Consider the following 24114-nt stretch of genomic DNA (forward strand, 5'->3'; position numbering starts at 1 on the left):
AAATCGCTTACCAGGAGAATGAATAGATTTTTATTTCTGCTGCACTAATCATTACTGGAACTGTGCATTCAAAAAATTAACTTGCTGGGAATTATTTACAAAGGAAATGCAGTGCCTATGGAAGGACATTAGACAAAATAAGTATTGGTAAAAAAAATGCTATTGCTATTATATGCTATATGATATACTCTTCATGCAGCTAATATGCATTGTATTCTGATGGGTTTGTAAAGAATGTAACCTGAAACAACCAATCAAAAGTAACCTATCGTTAATCTACATGATTAGAAGGCACACATTTGGTCATTATATAGATCTGACCGTGTTCATATGGATTGTACTTTGCTGTTTCTTTTCCAGTGCAGCCTGCTATTCTATTCAGACTAGTTAAAAACAGTATGGCACATTGATTCTGTCACTTCAGATGTTTAGCAGAGAGCCATACTCACTGATATCCAGAAAAAAGAGAATATCGACAATCTGAATAGAAAATATAGCTGTTAAAGAACAGGCATGTAAAAGCACACTAAACTCAGTAGTTAAATCTTAAAAAGAACTATGGAGTAAGTGTTTTTCCCCATAGTTCTCTTTAGGGTCACGGGAGGACATGTACTAACCTTCCTGCCGTGACCCAAAGCTGAGAGCTGAAATACTGAGAGCACTGCAGCCAGGACGGATCCCGACAATACTGTCTGGATCCACCCAACTGCGTGAGTGACAGCTGGATCTGCCTATCTAGAGGCAGAGCCAGCTGTGCCCGCCCCTCCCCCATTTGTTCCTCCACTCAGCACGAGAGGATCGGAGAGGGGAGGGGGGGGAATACCTGCTGGGAGTGGTGACTGACAGTCACTGCTCTCTGCAGGGAGATGATCGGAAAGTGAGCGAGCGACGCTATGTGTTCGCTCACTTTCCGCTCAATAGAGCCGACCTTTGACAGCTTCTTTGTCATTGGTCGGCTCTAACTATGAGGATGAGTGGAAATCACTCGCCTCATAGTTTCCCTTTAACTATTAACAAAAATGCATCTTATTTGTGTACCACTCAGCTGTAGATCCTCAAATCATCTCTGAATTGGTGCTGACACTGTCCTTTCTTCTGGAGGGGGGCTACTTTTGTTCCCCATGGTCCCTGTCTGTGTTGTAAAGTAGCCCGCGCTCCACGTTCGCTCCTGTGATGGACTACAATCTCAATACAAATTATAAACTAAATGTAAAATTATAGTCCATTACGGCAGCGAGCTTGGAGCGGTGGCTACATTTTTGTTCATAGTTAAGATACTTGAATACATTTTTAAGATTTAACTCCCGAGTTTAGTGTCACTTTAACGTCACAAGTCAATACTTTCTAAAATACTCTACATAAGGTCCCGTTTAAAATGCAATGTTTTACTTTCCATTGTATGTCTTGTAAAATAGCATTCACAACAGTGTTTCCTTCCTCAGAGTTTATATGGCCTGCAGCAGTTCATATTTTCCAAATTTCAAGGTAGTAGCAGGTAGTAGCACAGTTAATTAGTAACATAGTAGCACACAACTCATTTCACTTGTGATTCTGTGACGGGAAATGGAAAATAGTGTTGGTGGCCACCGAGGACAGGAGACTTAAAACACCGAATTTAAGAGCGACTGGTAAACCCCTAAAGTAGGCAATAGACTTTTTTTTTTGTCTGTAAAATTAGTATTTCTAAAATAAAAAATCTGCTTGCATATTTTATATAAAAATTAATTCTTAATTCTTACAACCTTGTTTGGTTTGTGTTCAAAGCTTTCAGTCATCTTCAAGCAGTTTTTTTTAAGTCAGTTGCATTTTGGGGATCTAAATTTGTGAAAAGACTGTTACTTTACACAAGCTGCTAGTATTTTCAGAAGACTTCAGCACTTGAAAATTGCAAAAGCCCACAGTAAGCTTTTTTAAAGTGGCAGTCAGTGCTTCCATTCAGATATGTACTCCAGCTTCCCTCCACCTGTCCTTTCTCCTTTGGAACACGCTCCCACACTTTGTTTTTTTTTTAAATGCGTATAACTTTACTTTTTCAAGTTTCAAGATATCACAAGTCATACGAACTTCCAAAGCTGCAGTTGAATTGTGGGTCCTGTACAGTGAAGAGATCCTGTTGTTTACTCTCCCTTTCCTCTTCCTTTGCCCATTCACAATATTCCCTGTATTCAGTTTACATGATGCAAGGCATTTTGTGAATGGACAAGGTGAGAAGAAAGGCAGGGTGAATTAGAGGATCTCTGCGCTGTACAGGACCCACCACTCTCAACTGCAGCGTTGGAGGTTCTGACAGTACTATCTGGCATGAATGATTCAGTGCATATACAGTTTGTACTTCTTACCGTACTAAACCTTCAAATGATAGGTGGGTGCTCATAGTGATAGCATAGGATGGTGCTGTGCCAAAACCAGATCAAGGGACACAAAGTCACCAGCACTGCAGACATGTAGTTGCATCTCACCTCAACTACAACAACTTCACAAATTTATGTGAAGAACAGCATCACAGGCATACTCTACATGCCATCATTTAGGGTCCTTGCGGGGTCACTTTCTCAAGGCAACATCGTGACCATATTTGTGATGACTTGCGAAAGGGACCCTGCCAGGGCCTGAAAAGTTGGTATAGATGTTTGTTATGCTGTTCTTCACAATAAATTTGTGAGATGCAGCTACATGTCTGGAGTGCTGGTGACTTCGTAGCCTTCTATCCAACATGAAGGAAACTCGGGATTTCTACCCCCACACAGTAGCTATCCGAACCTAGGAAAACCATAATCAGAGGAAATGTATTTGTGCAGAGCATAAGTCAAGATTTTTTTCATGTAGTTTCAAGAAACATTTCAAGAAAGCTGCTTAAAGTTGCATAAAAAAGTATTTTGCATGCTTTGGAGAAACCTACAGGTCTAGTCACTAAAGGGTGAAGAGTTTGGAGAAGGCAGGAGAAGTGAACAATCTAGAACAAAATAGCTGAACTGGGAAGTGAGCTAAATTGGAGAATTTTTACAAATCTATTTTGGCCTAGATTGTTCACTTCTCCTGCCTTCTCCAAACTGTGTGGAATGGGTGCATGCCCTCACCGAACTAACTACAGAGGTGGGTGTACCACTGTCAGGATACCTGAACAATGTTCAGCTAAGATATTTTGGACTTGCTCCTTTTACAAAAGTCGATTGAAAAATCAACTTTTGTCAAATGGAAGGGTAACAACAGGGCCACGCACTACCGAAACTTTGGTCTGGGTCAGCAAGTTGAAATTGGAGCATTGTATGGCCAACTTTAGACTTTTATGTGTTTGTGTGGCCTATTATGTCAGAGTACATGGGCGGACTAGGGACAATTGGCAGTGTTTTGTTTTTCTATTAAGCAAAATCCTAGGTTTCAAGCATTTGTAAGATGAGGTTCTCACTACAGGAGAATTAGTTAAAAAACAGGTTAAAAGTAAGCTACAACATAGAGGTGAACAAGCCCTTAATGTGACAGAGGTATAATCCCCACTAGTGTTATGCTGGAAGCCTTTTAATGTTTTGGTAGGAATCCAAACATGTGTATATATTCTCTTTTAGTATTTTTATCACACTGCAAGACTCAGTTGAGAGATTTTTTTTTTTTATTCAAATTTTGCAAATGTCACACAGCTAATTAGTGTCACATAAATAGAGAGTTGCTGCCAAGGACAGCCATTACATAATGAAGGACAATGCAGACAGTGTGTGGTAAAATTACCAGAATCCTATCACTCGAACTACACAGCTTTGTTTGTTCATGTAGAGAAGTGGGTTTGTGAGGAAACTGTGAAAATGGGAAACATAATCAATGTTTCTTATTCCTAATGACCTTTATCAACATTACTGGTATTTATTGCCTGTATTGTGGCAAAAATGTCACATTATGCTCAATGTTATCCAAACGGAGTTTATTTTCTCCAGAAGAGAGGAAAAGGTACACTTGTGTATCAAGAGCTCAACAACATAGTTCTGAATGCTCTCTCTCTGGCCATTCTCTGAGATTGTGTGTTCAATTTGGCTGTCATTGTATATGTTTTGGCAGTTCCTTTTGTCTCATGCTTTCTTTCCTCCTTAAGTTGGCCATACACTATGGGGTCTATTCACTAAGCTGCCGTAGGCAGCCGAGTGAACGACCGACCTGAAGCGAAGTAAGCCGAACGCTGTTCGGCTATTCACTTCAGGCTGGTATGGCTGATTCCAGCCGTATATCGGCTGAAATCAGCCGTACATCGGGTGGCTTCGGACCCTAAGTGCAGAAGGAGTTCGACTCAGCCGATCCAACATCTGGATTGGCTAAGCCGAACCTCCGGAAGGCTACTCGCTGCTGTTCGGTCTATTCTCATAGATGCCGAACACCAGTGAGTTAATAGCCGAATGCCACTGAGCAGCATTCGGCTCGGCTGTTCTGCAATAACTAGAGGGGACCTGATGAAGAACTGCAGGTCCCCTCTGCTGATTGACAGCAGCAGTGGGCGGGTGCAATAGCTAGTTTGCTATTGGCTATTGCAAATTGGAATAGGCAATAGGAATCTAGCAATGCATTCCTATGGTGAAATTTTTTTTTTATTATTCCGACGGCAGCCAACGGCTCGATGTCAGAATTAAAAAAGAAAAAAAAAAGCAGGGAAAGGTTTACTCGAGCAGAGCAAAACTTTCCTTTTAGAAATTGTTTCTCTCCCGGCCGGCTCGGAGACACTATCTAATAGAGGGAGGCGCCCGGGAGAGTTGGGCTGTCTGGAGATTAGTGTCCCTGGTTACCTGATAACCAGGAACGCTGATCTCTCTGCAAGTGGCCGGAGCCAGCCGTAAGATCACAGCTGGCTCCGCCCAGCTGTCAGAAGCAGGCTGTCGGCCATTGTTACTACAAGTATTACTTGTTACTATTTTATCAACATCTACAAGCCACTGTAGCTACAAATGATGGGTCGAGTCTTTTGCCTCACTTGCATTTTTTAGCCATGCATGGCAAACTTTACCCCTACATAGCTTATCATTACTGTAGATGTCAATAAATCTGCCCCAACTATAAGGGCCGGTGCAGACATCAGCGATCCCGGGACGTGGGCGATCGTGTGCAGGTGCACACAGTGGTTGCCGCATTGATTTCAATGGAGTTACATCTTCGTGGCAATCCCTGAAAAAAAGTACATGTACCTTTTTTGACGACACGCACCATACAGTTTTTTAAACTGCGATCTGGCAAGATTGCACGATCTGCCTGGGGCAACTTGGGTGCCATTAGAAAATAATGACACCACCAGTGCGATCCGCAGTGGTGTGTGAACCTGGCCTAATGATCATGGGGTAATGTCTTGGGTTTACTTTTTTTACCCCACCTTCATCCTCAAGCACTTACATTCATAAGCAATGTCCTAAGAACGGATGTTTGACATCATCCAAGTATGTATAGCCAATGTAACATATTGATTTTCCTGACTTGAGCCATTTGTGTCACATTACACACAGTGATGGAACTTTCTGATGTGACAACACTTGGCTTGGTGCACAACCTTAAGGCTAGTGTCAGCTGCTGATGCACAATGATTGAACATTGCTTATTCTGATTCCACCTTGCATAGAATACAGAGGTAAAAGTTGGGTCAAATCACAGCCTGATTCTGTTTTTTAGCATTCTCTCTGATAATCCTTAGATACTATGTAACTTATTACAGAAAAAATACATTCATACCTAAATATAACTGTTACAAAATGGGTGTGTTGTATCCATTCAAACTACTGCAGAAATCTGCTACCATACAATATGTATCTGGCCACTTTTACTAACAAAAACAATGAGTTGTATATGACAACACTGCAAAAATGAACTTAATGTGAAACATCTCAAGTTCTGTCCATGCATTTGTATAAAACCAATAACTTTTGTGTAAACAAACTTACGTTTATTACCATTTTAACTTTTTCACTGTAGAAATTTATTGTATTCATATTTTTGCTCGGTCCCCAAAAAATAATTTAACATGCATTAATTTCTCAGATCTCTGAACTGTAAGTGACCTTTATAAATCGTCTGTCAAAAAAAAGTGCTAAGCATGCATGAAAGAAGTATGTTTCATTTTCCATGTTGGATCTTCTTACATTTTCCATCAGCATAAAATGTTATTCTGCAAAGCCATTGCTAAATGAGTTTAATATGGTGGTTAATAGAGGTTCCTGTTTCTGACACCTGTAACTGGTGTGCTACGCTGATTTGATGGCGTGTTCTGCAGTCCATTGTGATGGCATTCTTTCTGTTCAATTAGTAATCCTTCTGGTAGGTGCTCATTTCTATTACTTACTTATAAAGAACCAGCAAGCTGTGCATTGTTTTTCTGGCCGACATTAATTAACTAAATATGTATGCCTACAGAGTAGTGATCGAGGCCACAAAAATGCTTATTGTATCACTCGTTATGGTCACGTTGTATATAAACGGTAGGAAAGCATAGTGGAGACTTCATCCCTAGCAACCAATCAGCTTTCCTTAATGTTTCCCGTGTGTAGAAAAACTGTGTGTCTGCTTCTGATATTTGCATTCACCCTTTATTCTTATCTAAAGTTGACAAATAACAGAAAATAATAGCATGCAGGATCAGATTGAGACTTTGACAATACCATTAATTTGTTGTTGAGATGTAAATAACAATGTAATCTAACCTTCTATATGACAACTATATAACCAGCAGTTCATATTACCATCATACATTTTTGTGGATTTTTTAAAAGGGAAAAAAGAGGGGGTTGTCTTAGAATGTCAACATTTTTGGAACCTGATTTGGCATCACTTACTAAGCTGATCTTCAGACAGTAGTCAGATGTACTAAAATTTTTAAAAAGTAATGACCACTAGCAAGGAGGCAGTGAGGAATAATTTATTCTTGTTTTAGAAACCACACTTTTTAATTTAATAAAAAGAAAATGATTTTGCAAAGCAGTTGAAATAGAAGGCAATGCAATTCAATTTTAAGTGTTTTAATGACATCCCCCCTCAGTGTTTACACTATTTTTTACAAAGGAGAAATAAAACTGTCAGTTATTTGCATTCTTTGTAAATACAGCATCATTTAGTGTGCACTTTCTGCAGACAGCCAGGCAGCTCCTACCTACCCACCTATACAGTATGTGTGTAGATAGTTCTCAATGAATATAATATCTGGTTTCCACTAAACAAAAATACTGTTGTCCCCAAATTACCATGAGCTTCTGTACGTGTATTAAATTAATTAGAGATTTTAGTAATTGTTATAGTCCAACATAGTATAACAGTGTATAGTCTGTTATAGTCCAACAGACCAATTACCTTAAGCCATTGAAAGACAGTATTTGATTGGTTGCCATGAATTACAGCTTATTTATCATTGCTTCTGAATACATACTGCCATATACAATCCACAGTGTGTAACACTGAAATATGAAGAGATTTTTAAATTAAGCTAGAAATAACTTGCTCCCTGGAGGTAGCAGGGTTAATAGGTGTTAGCTGGATACAAATTTGTTTTACAATTACATATATTTTAGATTTCTATAGCAATATGAATTTGGAAGCATTATAGAAAACACTCTCTTATGTGTTCTAAAAAGTACTGTCTTCAGCAGAACCAAACATTCTTGACTGATAAAAGCTTGATAAAATGTGCTAATTTTGTTGATCATCTGTAAAATTGCATGAACAAGCCCTTTTGGTCCATTAGAAAAATGCTGATTTTTCTCTCTCCATACAGGGTTGTGTGTATTTTGGAGGGGGTTAAACAACCATGAAATTGGTTCTATAATGTGTTTTACATTAAATTTATTTTTCCTGGGTTAAAAGTATGTTTGTGTTTTGTGGACTGCAGCCTCTTGAAGCCTTAAATTACGAGATAAGTTTTATATTTTGGGTGAAATGTGTATATAACTAGTCTAATTTTGGTATTAAAGACCTTATTGTTTTATGTAGATTGTCAGTTCCACTTTTTATTGGGTTGGCAAGGCACATTTTTGATTAACCACTAGTAATCAATATAGATTTATTGATTAGTTCCCATGGGAAAAATAAAAACTTGAGGCCCATGGGCTATTTTTGCTTAATGTTGATTAATATTAATATAGGGTAAGATGTTTTCTCAAGAACCAAGGCCATTGCAATGTTGATTAAATCAGGCTTAATGGCCATAAGGTCAAGAAAAAGTAGCATAGGTTATAGACTGTATTTTCTTCCTCTGGCAATGGATATCTACAAAAAATAAATGGGTACTTTTACATTTTCACATCGTCCTTTCTTTCCATGTCAGCTAGTCTCCTTCAACATCTAAGTTGGAGTATATTTGAAACCAAAACTTAATTTTTTTGGTTATGGGAGTAGGGAATAGCTAATATGTTTTTTTTTTTCTGTCTATATCCCATTGAAGAGCTTTCCTGTCTATGGGAAGTGAAGGGAAAGCTCCTCAATGGGATATTGATGGGGAAAAAACCCTTTTTGCTATTTCCTACTCCCCTATCCAAAATTGAGTTTTAAGGAAGAGGAAATATCTTGAAAAGTTAGGTGAAGGACCCCTTGCCACCAAAACATGGCTCCCCACTGGAGTACTTTTTCTCTCTTGCGGTTTTGGTGACAGCTCAATGTTTTGGGTTTCTTATCACGTTCAGTCCCGCTGAGGGTAGTAACCAAAAAAAACCAGGGGGAGTTAAATTTTCCCAGCGGAGACAGAGGCAGCAGTAAAAACCTAACAGGGGTTCTAAGCCCTCGCCCCTTATCCACTTAAGCTCTTTTAATCATGTATAACATTGCTCTCCAGGTTTTTTCAACTTCCCTCTTTCTATTCATTATTTTAGCGTACGTCTCTCTTTTATTCTTTATTTAATTCCCTATTCCATTCTGGTTTAGCAAGGCAGCTACATTAGTTGTGCCATCACCTCTCTTTATGTCTTGGCCAATGGGAAATGGAGGACCTTTTTCCTATAGACATAAGTGGTTGAAGCCACAGCTGTGTGTTTGAGGAAAACTCAAGTTACTTTTTAAAGTTATGTTTAACATTTAGTCAAACATAATTGCCCTTTACAGGATATTTTTGAATAGCTAGAATGCAGTGATGCTACCTTCCTTATTGGTGTAAGGGTGACTGACATCATGTTGTTATTAGTAGTGGACAGATATTATGGAATCCCTGAGCCAGTCTGTCCACTCAAGGAGCAAGATTCATCGGCACAAACTAGAGAAACCCTCAAAAGTTAATCACCAGCTGTAATTGTTAAGGAGCATTGGCTACCTGGCTCCTGGGATTTGTCCAGCCCTGTTATTGGTGTCCTAGAAAACACAAAGATCAGGTAAAGAAATGTTGGGAGATCTCCTATTTCATGCTGCTCATGCCCTAGTTACAGTAATTAATATAAAAAGAGTACTTGATAAACAGTCAAGCAAATTATTTTACACATTGTGAACATTGCTGAGAATATATGCAAAAAAAAAAAAGTAGTTACCCATTGCAACCAATTAAACTGCACGATTTTTTTTACATCGTCTTGAAAAATTTAAGCAAACTCCTAAACATCTGCCGTAGATAATATTGCCAGTTTTATAAATGTCTCCGATCATCTCACAGAAGTCCAGGCAGCACATTAACAAATATGCTATGAAGAAACCATACAGACCTTTTCATTCTCATTTGTATTATTAGAAGGAGACAGTTATGCAGTTCGCTCTACCTTGCATCTCTGGATAAAATATGTGCCAATTAACTGATGCTTTGTGCTCGCTGTGTGCTGCTGTACATCACATTTTAGCTCGAAAAATATATTAACCAATGTATTCTCCATGTGAAAGATATGCAAAAACATCAACCTTACCATACACAAAACTGTTTTATGGCAAAGGGTTTAAATCATTTGTGTTTGGACAACACTATTTCCCAGCATGCTGGTAATTTTGATTGACCACTGCTAATTTAAAAAAAAGGCTGTTTTTAGGAATGCTTTTTATCCTTTAATTATGAAACCTGGTACTCCAAGATAATCAAAGCAGTGACGAATTGGCCTGAGTTTGATAAAATCGCATGGAGTTTGCCCAGCATAAGTAACCATGCATTCACACAATCCTCTAAAATCAAAAGTGGTTTTATAAAATCTGCGGTAGAAATTGAAGGCCATTTTTTAGCCTGTGCAAATCATCATTATATCAGATAGAAACACTGACGCTGCATGTCAGATGGAATAAGGGTTAAACTATAAAGTGTAGATTTTTTTTTAAATTAATTATAGGGGATTTTTAGAGACAGCCGTTGAGTAATTTTTGTCTCCCCAAGTACTTTTGGGTGGAACCAAATGCCACAGTTCTAAGGCTTTTTTGTCTGTTAACAGAAGAATAGAGACAAATGTGTGCTGAACTGACAGCTCTTTCCTCCCCTGTCATTAAATTATTAACTGCCATCTCACAAAATATGGACTTTTTTTTTTTCCAGTAATCAAAAATGCTCTTTTCGAAGACACAAGACATTAGACATAATTTACCGCTATAATCATTAACAATGCCGCACTGAACGTTCTACATTTGAAAGATTTTTGTCAAGTTTTTATATTTCTTTTTTCCTTTCTTTAAACTAGTGTAAAACATTTCATCTTTAATAGAGGTTTTCAAAGGACTGCTAGGTGGCCACAGCTGTATCTAGAACGGCCTTTTTACCTCTATAATGTCCAATTTTTTTCAGCTGACTTTTACCATTTTTCTCCCTCTTAATATAATGTCTGTGTGTGCGTACTTACTGTCCGTGTGAAACTCTGTCTGGCCATCTGGGGTTAATTTTCATAATTCGTTCTAAATTTAGAAAATTAGATTAGCACATTCTGGGTCATTTCATTAGGTAGTTTGAAAAAGATTATTGATAGTCAAAGTCCATTCAGCCATATCAGCCAACCAGACTTTTAAAATTCACAGTAGTGTGCTCTGTTAGGAGATTGGTTGCTCTAATTTAGTGCTAGCTGAATAAGGTCATACAGTACATATAAAAATACACATCAGAAACCCCTCATATAAGGTTTAGATAGTAAGCCTTTCCTTTTAGGCAGGCCTTCTATAACAGGGTATCTGTTTAAAGAAAAGATTATCAGCTAGGTAGGATCTGTCTCTATTTGTCCATTATTCTTAGTTCAGAGATATTGAATGTTCATGGTCACAGAGCACACTTGTTTGTGGAATATCGTAACTTCCAAATGTATTTTTCACCATCCTCTTTCTTTTAAGGAAACCTTTCCTGGTGCTGGGTGAAACTTGGAGCCTGCAATTGCTGACTTCTACAGGGTTATTCACAAAAATGTGAAGAGTTTGGAGAAGACAAGAGAAGTGAGCAATCTAGGACAACATAACTGAACTGGAAAGTGAGCTGAATTGGAGAATTTGTCCATATCAGCTATGTTGTCCTAGATTGTTCACTTCTCCTGCCTTGTCTTCACCCTTTTGTGAATAGCCCTGCTAGTTTTGCAAATACTAGTTGCCAGGCTGTCATTCTGACTCCCTAGCTTAAATATCTTGTCAATTACCCAGAATAAGTATGTACCTAAGGTCTGTCAAATCAGTGGGTCCATATAACAGCCAGGTAACTTAAGATTTTCCAAAGATCAGCAATGGCAGCCATTATATTTCTTTTAGGAAAGGTTTTCTTTAAGAGAACTATGGAGTAAATGTTTTTCCCCCATAGTTCTCTTTAGTGTCACGGGAGGACATAACCTCTTCCCGTGACCCAAAGCTCAGTATATAGTGAGCGATATACTGAGAGCGCCGCAGCTGGGACAGATCCCTACAATACTGTCGTGATCCACCCAGCTGTGTGAGTGACAGCTGGCTCTGCCTTTCTAGAGCTGGAGTATCGGAGAGGGGAGGAGGAGAATCCCTGCAGGGAGCCGTGACTGACAGTCATCGCTTACTGCAGGGAGACGATCGGGAAGCGAGTGGATCGGCTGCATGTTTCTCTTCACTTCCCGATCAATAGAGCCGACCTGTGACAGCTTCTTTGTCACAGGTCAGCTCTAACTATGAGGATGAGTGGAAATCGCTCACCTCATAGTTCTCCTTTAACCCCTTTATGACCAGCGACGTACAGTGTACGTCACTGGCATTGGGGCTGTTTAAACAGAAAGCCGACGGGACTCTCTTTAAACTTGTAAAGCCGACTGTCGGCTTTACAGTAGAAGTGATTCTGGCGACTCTGCTGCCGCCAGATCGTTTCTACGGGCTGGTGAACAGGTCCGCCATCCAACCCCCCCCCCCCCGCCGCATTTCCCTGGCCCGGGATTGGCTTCTTATGTGTCGACCGGAAGCTGGGGAGGAGATGGGCGATCCCCTCCCCATTCTATGAGACTGGGAGCGATGCAGATTGCATCACTTCCGACCCCATAGCTGTCAGTTATGGGAGTCTGAAGCTCAGCTATAAGCTATCGAAGTGCAATCTGCTTCAATAGCTTATTTAGAGTGTAAAGGTGACACTAGGGGTCTTTTGGACCCCCAGCATCACCTTACAGAGTACCTGTCACCACCATCTGTTATCACATGGGGGGCTTGCAAGCCCCCCTATGTGATAGCAAGTAAAGTAAAGTTTTTTTTTAAAAATCAGTTTTTAAAATTAAATAAAATAAATGTGAAAATAAATAATTTTTTTCATGGCTTTTAAAGTCCCCCGCGAGCACGCGCGTCTTCACGTAAACACGCGTCTTCCCGTAAACGCGCGTCGGGTGCACCTAGGTATGAAAACGACGAGCGCGCTACACATGTTGGAGTGAGAGCAATAATTCTAGCTCCAGATATTTTGGGTATCTCTAAACTGATGACCTGTGGGGGCTTTTAAAGCGTTGTCTATGGACTTTTTGAGGTACTGAATTTTGTCACCGTTTCACGGACGCACACAATTCTTAACTTAGGCATGTTGGGTATCTATTTAGTGGTTGTAACCTCATCTTTTATATTTTTTTTTTAAATTGTATTTTATTGTGTTTTGGGGCATTTAAGTGCATTTTTAACTAAATTTAGGGGTTTGATAAGGAGTTGCGCTAATATCGTGCAACATAAAAATTTGCAACTGCCACCATTTTATTCTATAGGGTCTTGGCTTTTTTTTTCCAAAAACTGCAATGCAGCAACATTGATCTAATGAATAATGTACATTTATTAATCTTTGCCATGAAGCCTGCAGACTATTGCACCCACAATCATTATTTCGCAGGTGCAGCGCACAGTCTCTTGCAATATATTCCCCCAGTCTTAGGTCTGTAAGGAGGTACGGACCTGCTGGAGGAAGTGTGGCTTAATTTACAGAGCAGGTAGAGGGAGAAGGGATCGTCATCTGCATAGTCCATCTGCCACAGTAGCAGTTGGGAGATGTAGTTATTGACTAAAAGCAATCCCTGACATTCACAGACCCACAGCCATGCTAAATTTAAATAACCGCAGAATTCTGTTGGAAGATGCACCCCGTGCTTCAGGTAAGGGGGATGGTGTATGCTACCATGCAACATGGTCTAAAATGTGAACCTAGTCTTTAACATCATATACAAATCCTTTCTTATTTATCCATTCTCTTTTCATCAGTGTTGAGTGAAACCTATATCTCTAGGGTTATTTAAAATTTCTGTAGAACTTTACATGAGTTTTAGCTGCATGCATAAACTGAATGTAATAAAATACAAACAAGCCCAATCACATTGATTTCTTCTTTCATTTTCCAGGTGAAACTGCCACACCAATGCAGACCACAAGATACCCAAGCCCTGCTGAACTAGATGCCTACGCACAGAAAGTTGCAAATAACCCACTGACTATCAAGATCTTCCCCACTAACATCAGGGTACCCCAGCACAAGCACCTAAATCGGACTGTAAATGGTTATGATACTACAGGCCAGCGCTACAGCCCTTACCCATTACACACAAGTGGCTACCAAGGCCTGCTTGCTATTGTTAAATCTTCTAGCAAAAATGTGGTGAAGAATGTAGAGGGAAAACGAACTAAGATTTCTACTGCACAGGTTGGTGTTGCTCCTTACACCATGTCAAGCACTTTAACACAAGGCCAACCTTGCAACGGACAACTGAGTTATCTTGCAAATCAGAAGCAGTTGGATGCACCAGTGCCACCCAATGTGACAGTGGCAACATCAGTCATTCCTTTAACGGGTAGAAATTTAACACTCCAACAGTCTAATCTGCCCTCCATTCAAAGCATAATTTACCAGATTAACCAACAGTGCCAGGCTCAGGCTTCTCACCAGGCTTGTCAGGGTGTGGTGGTTACTAACTCTAGTCCAGCTAAGCAGGGAATGACCAATGGCTTTACTGCAATGACCGGGGGCACTGTGGCTTATACGGGCACTGTCTTGCAAGACTGTAGAGTAGGCACTGAGCTGACACTAGGATCTGCTCCAGTGATGGCAAAACCTGGGTCCTATCAGGATGGCATGGACTACCTTATATGGCAACAGAAGCAACAACAGCAGCAACTCCGGATATACAGTGGAGGCAGTGGTGGAGGTGGAGCAGTCAGCAAGTCGCCAGAAGTGTGCCCTGGAGTATCTCGCCCTTATACACTTGCTAGTGCGGTTGAAAAAGTCAGCTCTTCTCCACTGAACTGTGTTGGCATGCATGGTAATTTTTCAGTGGGGCAATACTTTGCTCCTCCATGGAACAGTATCTTGGTCACTCCCAACAGTGACTGTTACAATCCCCAGGAACTTGCCAATGGTCACAGGGATTTGGGGGTACATCCATCAGATGGACTAACCAGCATCCCCAGTAAGACCCTTTGCAATACCTCTATCCTTAGCAGTAGTCTTCAGTCTTTGGAGTATCTTATCAATGACATTCACCCACCTTGTATTAAGGAGCAGATGCTTGGCAAGGGTTACGAAACAGTGTCTGTGCCAAGGCTTCTTGATCATCAGCATGCCCACATCCGCTTGCCCATTTACAGATAACATTTTTGCTTTTTATGTAATTGGTGGCCAACACTGGTTGTAATCTGTAAACTAGATTATGCTACTTAGCCCTAAGAAGGTATGTTTGTAAGTGCAGTGAGGGCAGAGGTGGTGTTAGGAAACACCCACTGCTCTGCAGCTAGAACGCATAGCATTGCAGGTCATTACAAACCAAGAATGGTTGACTATTCCCTTCTTGCAGTTTCTGCTATATAGCAAGTGAATGGAAGACTATGGCTCTATCAACACACAGGTTTTTCTTGCTATGTCTTAGACCTTAACAGGGAACGCGCTACTGGTTGTACCTTCTTGATTCTCCATTTCTTTTTTTTTTTTTTGCTGATTTTTGTAATTGTTAAAATCTCAATTCTTGTTTCCATATATAAACTTTGTGTCTGAATGCAGCAGCATTTCTCACCACTGTGGCAGAAAATGAAGGCAGTAGGTTAGGTATTTATTTATGTTATACATGAGATTTTTTTTTTCCCCCAAGGTTTTATTATTCTTGATCCCTTATTTTTCAAAGTATACTGATTTCATTTTGAAAAAAATCTTATTTAAGTTGCCAGATCAAATTAGAAAATAATATGTATCCCCAAACAAATTTCTCAAGTTTTATTTTAGATATAGTTTGATTTTGTTTTTTATATTTTTTTTACCATGAAGAAAGATTGCCTGATTGAATACTACAACAAGTAATTATGAGTTATATTTAATGTGTAAATTATTACTTCATATTTACAGTTTGTGGTATTTACCTCTATAACAAAATGAGGTATTTTTTTTTCATGTTTACCTGTCAGTCTCTCAAACCTACTGCTGTTTTTTGTGTTTCGAATCTGGATTATAGGTTGATGTTTCATATTCCACTAAAATGAAACTCATTACCACTGAAAAAAACTGTTCATTGGATGCTGTGAAAATGTGGGATGTTCTTAACGTATGTCATGATTTCAGGAGTTTTCAGGCATAGTAATTTCCTATGTTGGCAAATATGAACGTTCATCAAGTCAGCCAATATATTTGCCATCTCTGTTCATGATTACTCTGTAGTAAAAATCTTACCTACCAAATAACACTGTAAAGGGTTAGCTGTAAAATACGCAAGTAATTGTTATTCAAAGATCCACGAGCCAAAAATACAAGTTGCCTTATATAAATAAACCAAGAACATTCACAAACACATATGCAAAGTTTTGATAAGGCTGGCAGGGATTATGGACCCATTCACACTTCTGCATTGTGGCAGCTCACTATACATGTGGTTTGTTGCAGTGCCTTTCATTGTGAATGGCACCCCAACGCACTGTACAGTAGAGTGCAATGTGCGCCCCCATGGCGTACGTGTGTGGTGTGCTGCATTACTAAAAATCCATTTCCAATCCATTTTTTTTTTTAGCATGTCATCCATTGTGGTGCATTGGCAGCCCATTTATAATAGGCCCTGAGACATTTAAGCAGGACAATGCATACATTTTATTTTCCATTTCACTTTAAACTAGTTACCCAATGGCCATTGGAATATGCACTATGGGTGGCTTTAAAAGCCTTACATTCAGCCCCCCTGCCCTTTTTTTTCTGATGCATAAAAAAGACTAATAAAGTTTATGGCAGTGGTAATAAAACCTGTTTTTTTTTGTCATTGCGAGGCCATAATTAGGCTTGTCAACATCAGGGATTAGTAAGACGAGCACAAAGCACTGGCTCTCAACTTTGCAGGCAACTTTCCAAAACTACTATACCTGCTTATACATTTTATATAATAAAATTATTTAACTTCTTTTAAAAGTAGTCCTCACTGTGTTGTGATTGGCCATGAATAAGCCACATTTTTGGACTTTCTAGCCAATTTGAATAAATGTGAGTTTTTGGTCAGTATTGGAATCACATATTTGTTTGTGAATGTGACTACTGTGCTACTTGATGACATTGAACAAACTTGTATTTTAGCTCAGATGGTATCTTTATGAAAGCTAAGTATACAGGAAATTGTTGTAGGGTTCTACAAATCTTGCAGAAGAATGGACCATCGTGCCTTGAAAGTAACAGTTCAACAGAGTCCTTTTCCTGTATAGTTTGCCTAAAACTAATTTTGTTATTTGGATTTGCATGTGTTTTTACACTTAAACTTTTAAACTTCCCCGAAAATCATATTGCCATATTGGTAAAAGGGTTACACAATCCTGGGTATAGCTATGAAAGTAAAATGTACTGCAAGTAATTATAAGTATCTAACTATACATATTTTTTTGTGTTTTCCACTCTTCTGATTTATTTATTTTTATCCTAGTTCTGCTTTTGTATTTTTCTTGACAACCATTTGTTTGGTGTGATTGACAGAACTCCTATTCTCCAGACACAAAAAGTAAGGTATGAGCAGTTCTGCCAGCGGAACAATGGAAACCATTGTCAGTGGATGACTTTCACCAGTTTTAGTAGACCATTTAGCCAGAAACAGATAAAGTTTTATCTTTTTAGCAGTTTCAGTATACTGCTGAAGGGTGTATAATAGTTTATGTTCTCTTTGGTCTGTGGCTGCTGATACTGAAATGATTTCTTTATCGACACTGCAATCGTTTTCTTTTTAAAATACTGTAAAAATGATGTTACATATGGTTGATTTATAGTTCCATCGTTTCCAAGGGCACAGATAAAAGTTTTTCCTTGCCAAACATAGTGGGCATCTCTAGGTGCCTGCACAACACATCTGATCTCTATATAGCTCCCCTGCACCATCACAATCCAAGGTGCCAATATCCAACTATATTCCTAGTCACTGGTTACCCCCTGGAGTTGTCACTAAGCAATAATAAGGTGCCTAGTGTTAAAGGGGGTCAGAACCAGAGACCAGCAAGCTGGTCGGAACCTGGACCTCAATTTTCTGGAGCAGTGAGGATCTACAAAGAAATCTGCATGCACCCCTACCGGTGACTACTATTTATGGCATGTAATAATTATAAAATGTCCCCTATTTTGTTTTAGGGGAAAATAGAGCAGGTTTACACAGTTTGGGAGGATAATAACCAAATTCTGCTTTTATAAAATTTTATTACATTAATCTGAAATCTGAAATTGTTAAAAATAGGCTAGACTGAAGATCTTAATCTTTTAGCAGACAATTGATTTGGCTCCCCCCACTCAATCTGTTTAATTAATTCACAATGCATTCAGGTCTTTTTGGTGGTGAAATGTTTAATTTATGGAAACCAGAGATTAGTCCTTTTATTGTGACTTTTTTTTTTCTTTCTCTTTCCATTGAATCTGTGATGTTGTAGCCCAGTAAATATAAGCATTACACTCGAACACATGCTTACACAAGATCGTGCTAAGGATGCAAATGGGTGTTCAGGCTTCATTGTTGCTGCTATTAACAGCTGAATACACTGCTCGTCTACTCTGAAACACAATAATAAACATATATATTATCCAAAAAATCTATATAATCATTCCAGTGTTGCTTTACTGGATAAAATAAATACATTTTGCTACTCTGTCAAAAAGGTTGGCAGAAAATTAATTAATTAAAAAGATGGTAACGTCATTTGTTTTTAGGCCATAACTTGCACTAGTAAAATGTAGATCAGAAGAGAGAATGCAGGAGGTTATTTAAAAGTAAATACAAAATAATAAAAAGAAATACTTGAAAACTTGAATATAATTTTTGTAGTGTAATAATATTGTTTAATTTACATGTTGGCTGCTAAAAAACTAAAATATACTAAGAACATTTCCTCATACGTCATACTCTTTTTGCTTAAAAACAGATCTGCAAGAATTAGTTTGTCACTTCTACCATCCTAAAATGTTTAAATGGTTTTTATTCTGGACTTTAAATATTTAAAATGGATAATAGGCCAGAAACTCAGAGTAATTTGTTGTTAGGGTGTGCAATTTGTGAACAAGGATCACTTTTATATATTACAATGTTTTTTTTGGTGTTTGACAAGGCTAGGGGTAGAAATTGTATCCATGTAGTCTGTTCTGTATGTACAATCTGTTTTTTCACAATTGGTGATTTAATGAATCACCCAACCATCTGGAATCCTTTTATTGTAAGATCACTGCATGCACTGATTTTAATGTAATGAGAGTGACTTTTAAAGATGGCTTTGTTAAGAGTCCTTTTTACATTAGTCTGTGCTTACTTCCCATGCCTGGTGAGGTTCAAGAAAATGCTTTTTCTTTAAACTGATTGGGTAATTTCTGTGAACACAGAATACAGTGAAACCTACGCTACTGGTAAACCTGCACGTCCAGGTGCCCACTGGAATACCTGCCTTTTTTGGTCTATGTGGATGTTCATCACACTGTTGAACCAGTAGAGTGGCCTGGGAGGGTGTGGGCTAAATGTCAACTTTCCAGTTAAACTTAATAAATGTCTAAATAAGTGAGCCAGGTTCCAAGGGTACTCGAGAGGAAAAACATGCAGCAATGTGCAGACACCTCTAGTTCAGTTTAGGAAACCTAAGATAATGACAGGTTTACATTCGATTTCTACCCGCCACTGACTTTGAAACCCATACTCTGTTGTCGTAATGGAAAAGAAATACAAATTTAAGTTTTAACCCCAGCCTAGATTATTTTTTTCTAGGATAGAGTGGTGTCGGTTTTAAACTCTGTCAGGTTTTAATTGTTTTCTGGGCCCCTGTTAGAGATATAAAAAGCCTACTCAGACACAAGAACACATTTACATTTTACCCCTTCAATCTCTTAATCAGTGCCTACAAATAAAACCTGTTTTTGCTTATAATTATAATACGTGGCGCTTCAGTTTATGTAGCCCATATGAATGTACCACTTAGGGTTCATGCACTGTGTAAAGAGAAATATCTTACCACTTGTTATTGTGTGCTCAACATTCTACATTTTATGATAAAAGCACACTACTGATTAACATTAGTGGTCAAGATTCACAGATTTGGCTTTGTGCATGAACCATTAAGGACCATTTTCTTACTTTAAACAGTGTACATCCCCTAAAGTCTGGTGTATTCAGTACAAATCAACATACTCTTTTACAGATTGCTGTTCGCACACACTTGTACACTTTTGTAACCAATAATTACCGAGCAAGTAGGTCACATAAGGATATTAGTCTTTCCTTAACTGGTATCTAGTACTTAACTTCAGCAGGGGGGACATCCAGATTCTTAGAGTATCTAACCTGCTGGCTGGGTTTAGACGAGATGTTGTACTGTGCATTTCTAGTCTTTTTGTTTCCTTACCAAAAAAAAAAAAAAAAACTCAAACGAAGATCAGAGTAAACATTGCTAATGCTGTAATTACATGGTTACATGTTGTGTATATTTTTAATTTTCTACACTTGCTACATGTCTTTTGCTAAATGGTTTAGTCCTCATTCGCCCTTGTTCAGAAAGGTTATATATAGTCCTATGGGAACAAATTGAGGTTGCATTAGGCTGGTTTGCACATTACCGATTTTAATTTTATGGCTTTATTTTTTAGTTCTCTAACCTGTAACCAGCACAGTGTTGGTTATCCCCAGGCACTCTGTATATTGTCAGCAGAGAGGGGCCAATGTGTGGATGGTCACCATTTTTTTAGAAGCCTTCCTTGCATAGACCCCACCCCCTCTTTCTAACTGCACTGCACCCCCTTTTTTATAATATATGGAGTGCCAATGGATATCAACACTGTTCCACCCAGTATAGGACATATGTTTTTTGAAAGTTTTTTTTTTTTTCTCTTTTTATATGCACACTTTAATAAATTGGCAGCATATCAACAGCCTATAGCAATTTTTTTTGCCATATAAAAGTAAGGTTAACATTTACCTTCCATCTACAAGTTGTTCTTTATAACACAATACATACGTTTTAACAAATGCAGCTTTATCTATTTTTTTTCCAATTACACATTAAAGAGTTACTTCATTGTTACATACCATAACTTCTGTAAACCTAATAAACCTATGAACAGTTGCAATTTTAAAATACACACCAGTCAATTTTATTTATCGGTCCTTTAAGGGTTTTATATTGGAAACTCAGTTTCAGCAATACATCCATTCCCATATTACGACACCGAAAGAGGATATAATCGCACTAATTGAAGGGTTGCTCTCTCCTGCATACAGGCCACTGTGAATTCTGCAGTCTGCACTACAGTTGTTTTAGAAATCAAAAGCTAAAAACATGGACATGTACCTTCTGATATTGCTTTCCCAGAGTAAAACTGAAATATTATTTGAACTTTGTCTCCAGTCTGTTTCATTTCAATTTTCTGTATTTATTGTACAGTTTATTAAAAGTGCAATTTATCTACTGAAATGATAAGCTATGTTTACTTTATTTGGAAATATATTACTTTGGGGGCTCTGGAATAACAATGTGGTAAATAACAAACCCCAGTACGAAGCATTTCCTGCCTTGAACAAGCCACTCTGGGAAATCCTTGAAATTGTAAAAAGGCATATTTATATGGATAATTAATAAGGTTGCCTTTATCTGTAAATATCTTAAACAACTGTGCATACATAATAAAGTTAGCGTTTTTCCAAAAACAAAATTCTTAGTCACTTTTCCTTAACCTGTGTACAATCAGCTAGGGGCACACTTCCTCCTGGAGAAAGTTTGTTTTTCCTTTTTGGGGGGAGGCCGGGGCTTACAATTTTTTAACTGCCCAAAGACATCGTGGTGAAGTTGAAAAAAAATCAGTGGTTTACTGAATAGTAAAACAAAGGATAAGGATGACATCCCCGGAGCCTGCATCTTCTAAAACATGTCAGAAATAACAGCTCCCATCCTTATAGCCTAACCGTTTTCCTTTAAAGCTGATCTTCAGGTAAGCAGTTAAGTACACTGTTGAATGTTGTACCATACGGGAGCCCTTTTATCTGCCAAAGATTTCCCATTTAATTGATGCCAGTTTGGTGTTCAGGACCTCCTAGCAGTCAGTACATCCAGGTCAACAACTTTCACTGCAGCAGCACAGTTTAGTCCTTATCACTAGTCAAAACACGCTCCAGCCTTGACAATGGAAAATCAAAATACTGAAAAGGTCTCTGTTTCTGTTGGCATGTTCTATGCTAGCAGATATAGCTCTTAGCCCTCGTTCACATCTGATAGTTTTGTAGTGCGTTCTACGCTCGACGAACGCTCTACAAAACGCTAAAAAATATAAATCCCATTGTATTCAATGGTCTCGTTCCCACCTTGGCGTATTTCCGCCCGTCCCTAACACGCTCCCTAACAAAACGGCCCACGCCTGAAAAGGTACATGTACTACTTTGGGCCGTTTTGTTGCGCGTTTCCATTGGGATACAGCCAAGTAGCCTTCGGAAACGCGCGTCTGTCGCGCGACTTTTTTACCGCGAATCGCGGTAAAAAACGCGACAAACGTGCATATGCAATACGCCTAGATGTGAACGAGACCTTAATGCTGCCCCTCTGTCTCCCAATCTGAACTGTATGGTGATTGGGATTACAGGATATCAAAATCAAGTCAAAGCCTTGTACTTACTCTAGGTACAATTTAAAATACTACTGTCAACAGAAAATATGAAGGGGAATTTATCAAAACTGGAACAGACACATTCTGGTGGAGCTGTGCATGGCAACTCAACTTCCATCTTTTATTTGCAAAACTTAGAGAGAATCGTATTGGCTTCTATGGGCAACTGCTCCAGATTTTGTCTGCTCCAGTTTTGATAAGTTGCCCCATGGTGTTTGATTCACCAGTTCAACCAGTGTTACCTGTGTGTAATACAGTAGATGAATTATGTTTAAGACTGGCCCACATCCTACACACCTGCAAGTAAATTCTCCTGAACTGATCAATCCAAAATGTATTTTGTATATACATGACCATTGTACGAGGTAGGGGGTGAAAAAAGTTTACTGCAACAGTAGTAAAGGGGAAATCCCTGAATGGGGACATATCAATGAAATATATTTTTTTTAAAAAAAGGTTCTTTCAAAAGTGGAAATTTCAATCACTTTGGAAAAAATTATACTAACTTCCTGTTGTGTCCCTAGAATTTAAATTGATAATAAATATTAGGGATGCACCAATACAATTTTTTCAAGTACAAATACTATTCCTCAGGTACTTGCCCATACCAATTACCAATGCTTTTTCTTAAAGGGACATGTGCTATTTCTTCTAAAACAATTCAGACTAGTGAATAATCTTCCGTCACGCAGACAATGGTAAATAATGCAGTGAGGGGGCGGGGATTATCCTTGCTTCCCTCACTAGCAGTTGAGCCGGAAGATTATTCATGCTGCACCCTCCCACTTGTTCCGGGCGCAGAATAATCTTCTGCGCCGGAAACCTGGTAAGGGGGAATGGGGTGCTGGCGGTCCTGGAGCTCTGGGGGGTAATTTAAAAATTAGAGTCCCTGGCCAGTGGCCGGGGATTCAGATTTTTCTTCGGGACCTCCCACATTCAGTTGCGCAGTCTCATATGGGGTTGTAACCCAAACGAAGTCCTGATCTAGAAGAAGCATGCTAATGTTCTGTGATGGGATCTGGAAATTATAAATAGTTCTCAGCCACCAAACTCTGCTCAAGTATTTACTTTTGAATATCGGACAGAACACCTATGTTTACAGTTGGCATTCATTTGTGTAAGTATCACTTTGGCTCAAGCACTAAATTCCCAGGTAAATAATTACACAGGTGAAATACATATATGGGAGCTGTTTTACCTGCCTAAGGGCTTGTTCACACCATGTCCGGATCATGTGCTTTCCATTCTCTGGTCTGGAAAGCACTGGACCGCATGCAAACGCACTGGACCACACCAGAAAGCCCACTTTAAGCTAAAAAAAAAAAAAGCTCCAGAACGCGGCAAAATCACAGTAAAAACGCTGCTGTGAACCTGGTCTAACAGTTTGTATTTCTGTCCATCTGTTTCTGAGATTTGCTTAGCTCTACTACACAGCACAGTCCTTTCTGGCAGAACAGCAAACCTGATTTTTCTCTGTTTCAGTTTAGTAACACTAAGAGGTCTTGTCCTATAACCTGCATTTACTAGAAAACAGGCATTTTGTTTTAAATACTAAATGCTTAAGCCCAGATAAAAAGTAAACAGTCATTAACCAAGTATTCATGGTTAAATATAGTATTTCCATATGTCTACCCATCACCTTCCATTGATCAGCGGTAAGGATCTATAGGGATTATGATTACAGGTGTAATAAAATACTGATATCTACA

The 24114-nt window shown here is 38.8% G+C and overlaps 1 protein-coding gene across 1 annotated transcript in view; it reads left to right on the plus strand.

The window, feature by feature from the left end:
- FAM222A (family with sequence similarity 222 member A) overlaps positions 1 to 15302 on the plus strand; it is a 75420-nt gene extending 60118 nt beyond the window's left edge. Inside the window, exon 3 of the mRNA XM_018560739.1 lies at positions 13689 to 15302. Coding sequence (XP_018416241.1) covers positions 13689 to 14932 — 1244 coding nt within the window. The 3' untranslated portion in view covers positions 14933 to 15302. The remainder of the gene's footprint in view (positions 1 to 13688) is intronic.
- Positions 15303 to 24114: the final 8812 nt, after the last annotated feature.

The sequence above is a fragment of the Nanorana parkeri genome, unplaced genomic scaffold, assembly GCF_000935625.1.
Source record: "Nanorana parkeri isolate BGI_ZX_2015 unplaced genomic scaffold, ASM93562v1 scaffold18, whole genome shotgun sequence".
NCBI classification, from domain to species: domain Eukaryota; kingdom Metazoa; phylum Chordata; class Amphibia; order Anura; family Dicroglossidae; genus Nanorana; species Nanorana parkeri.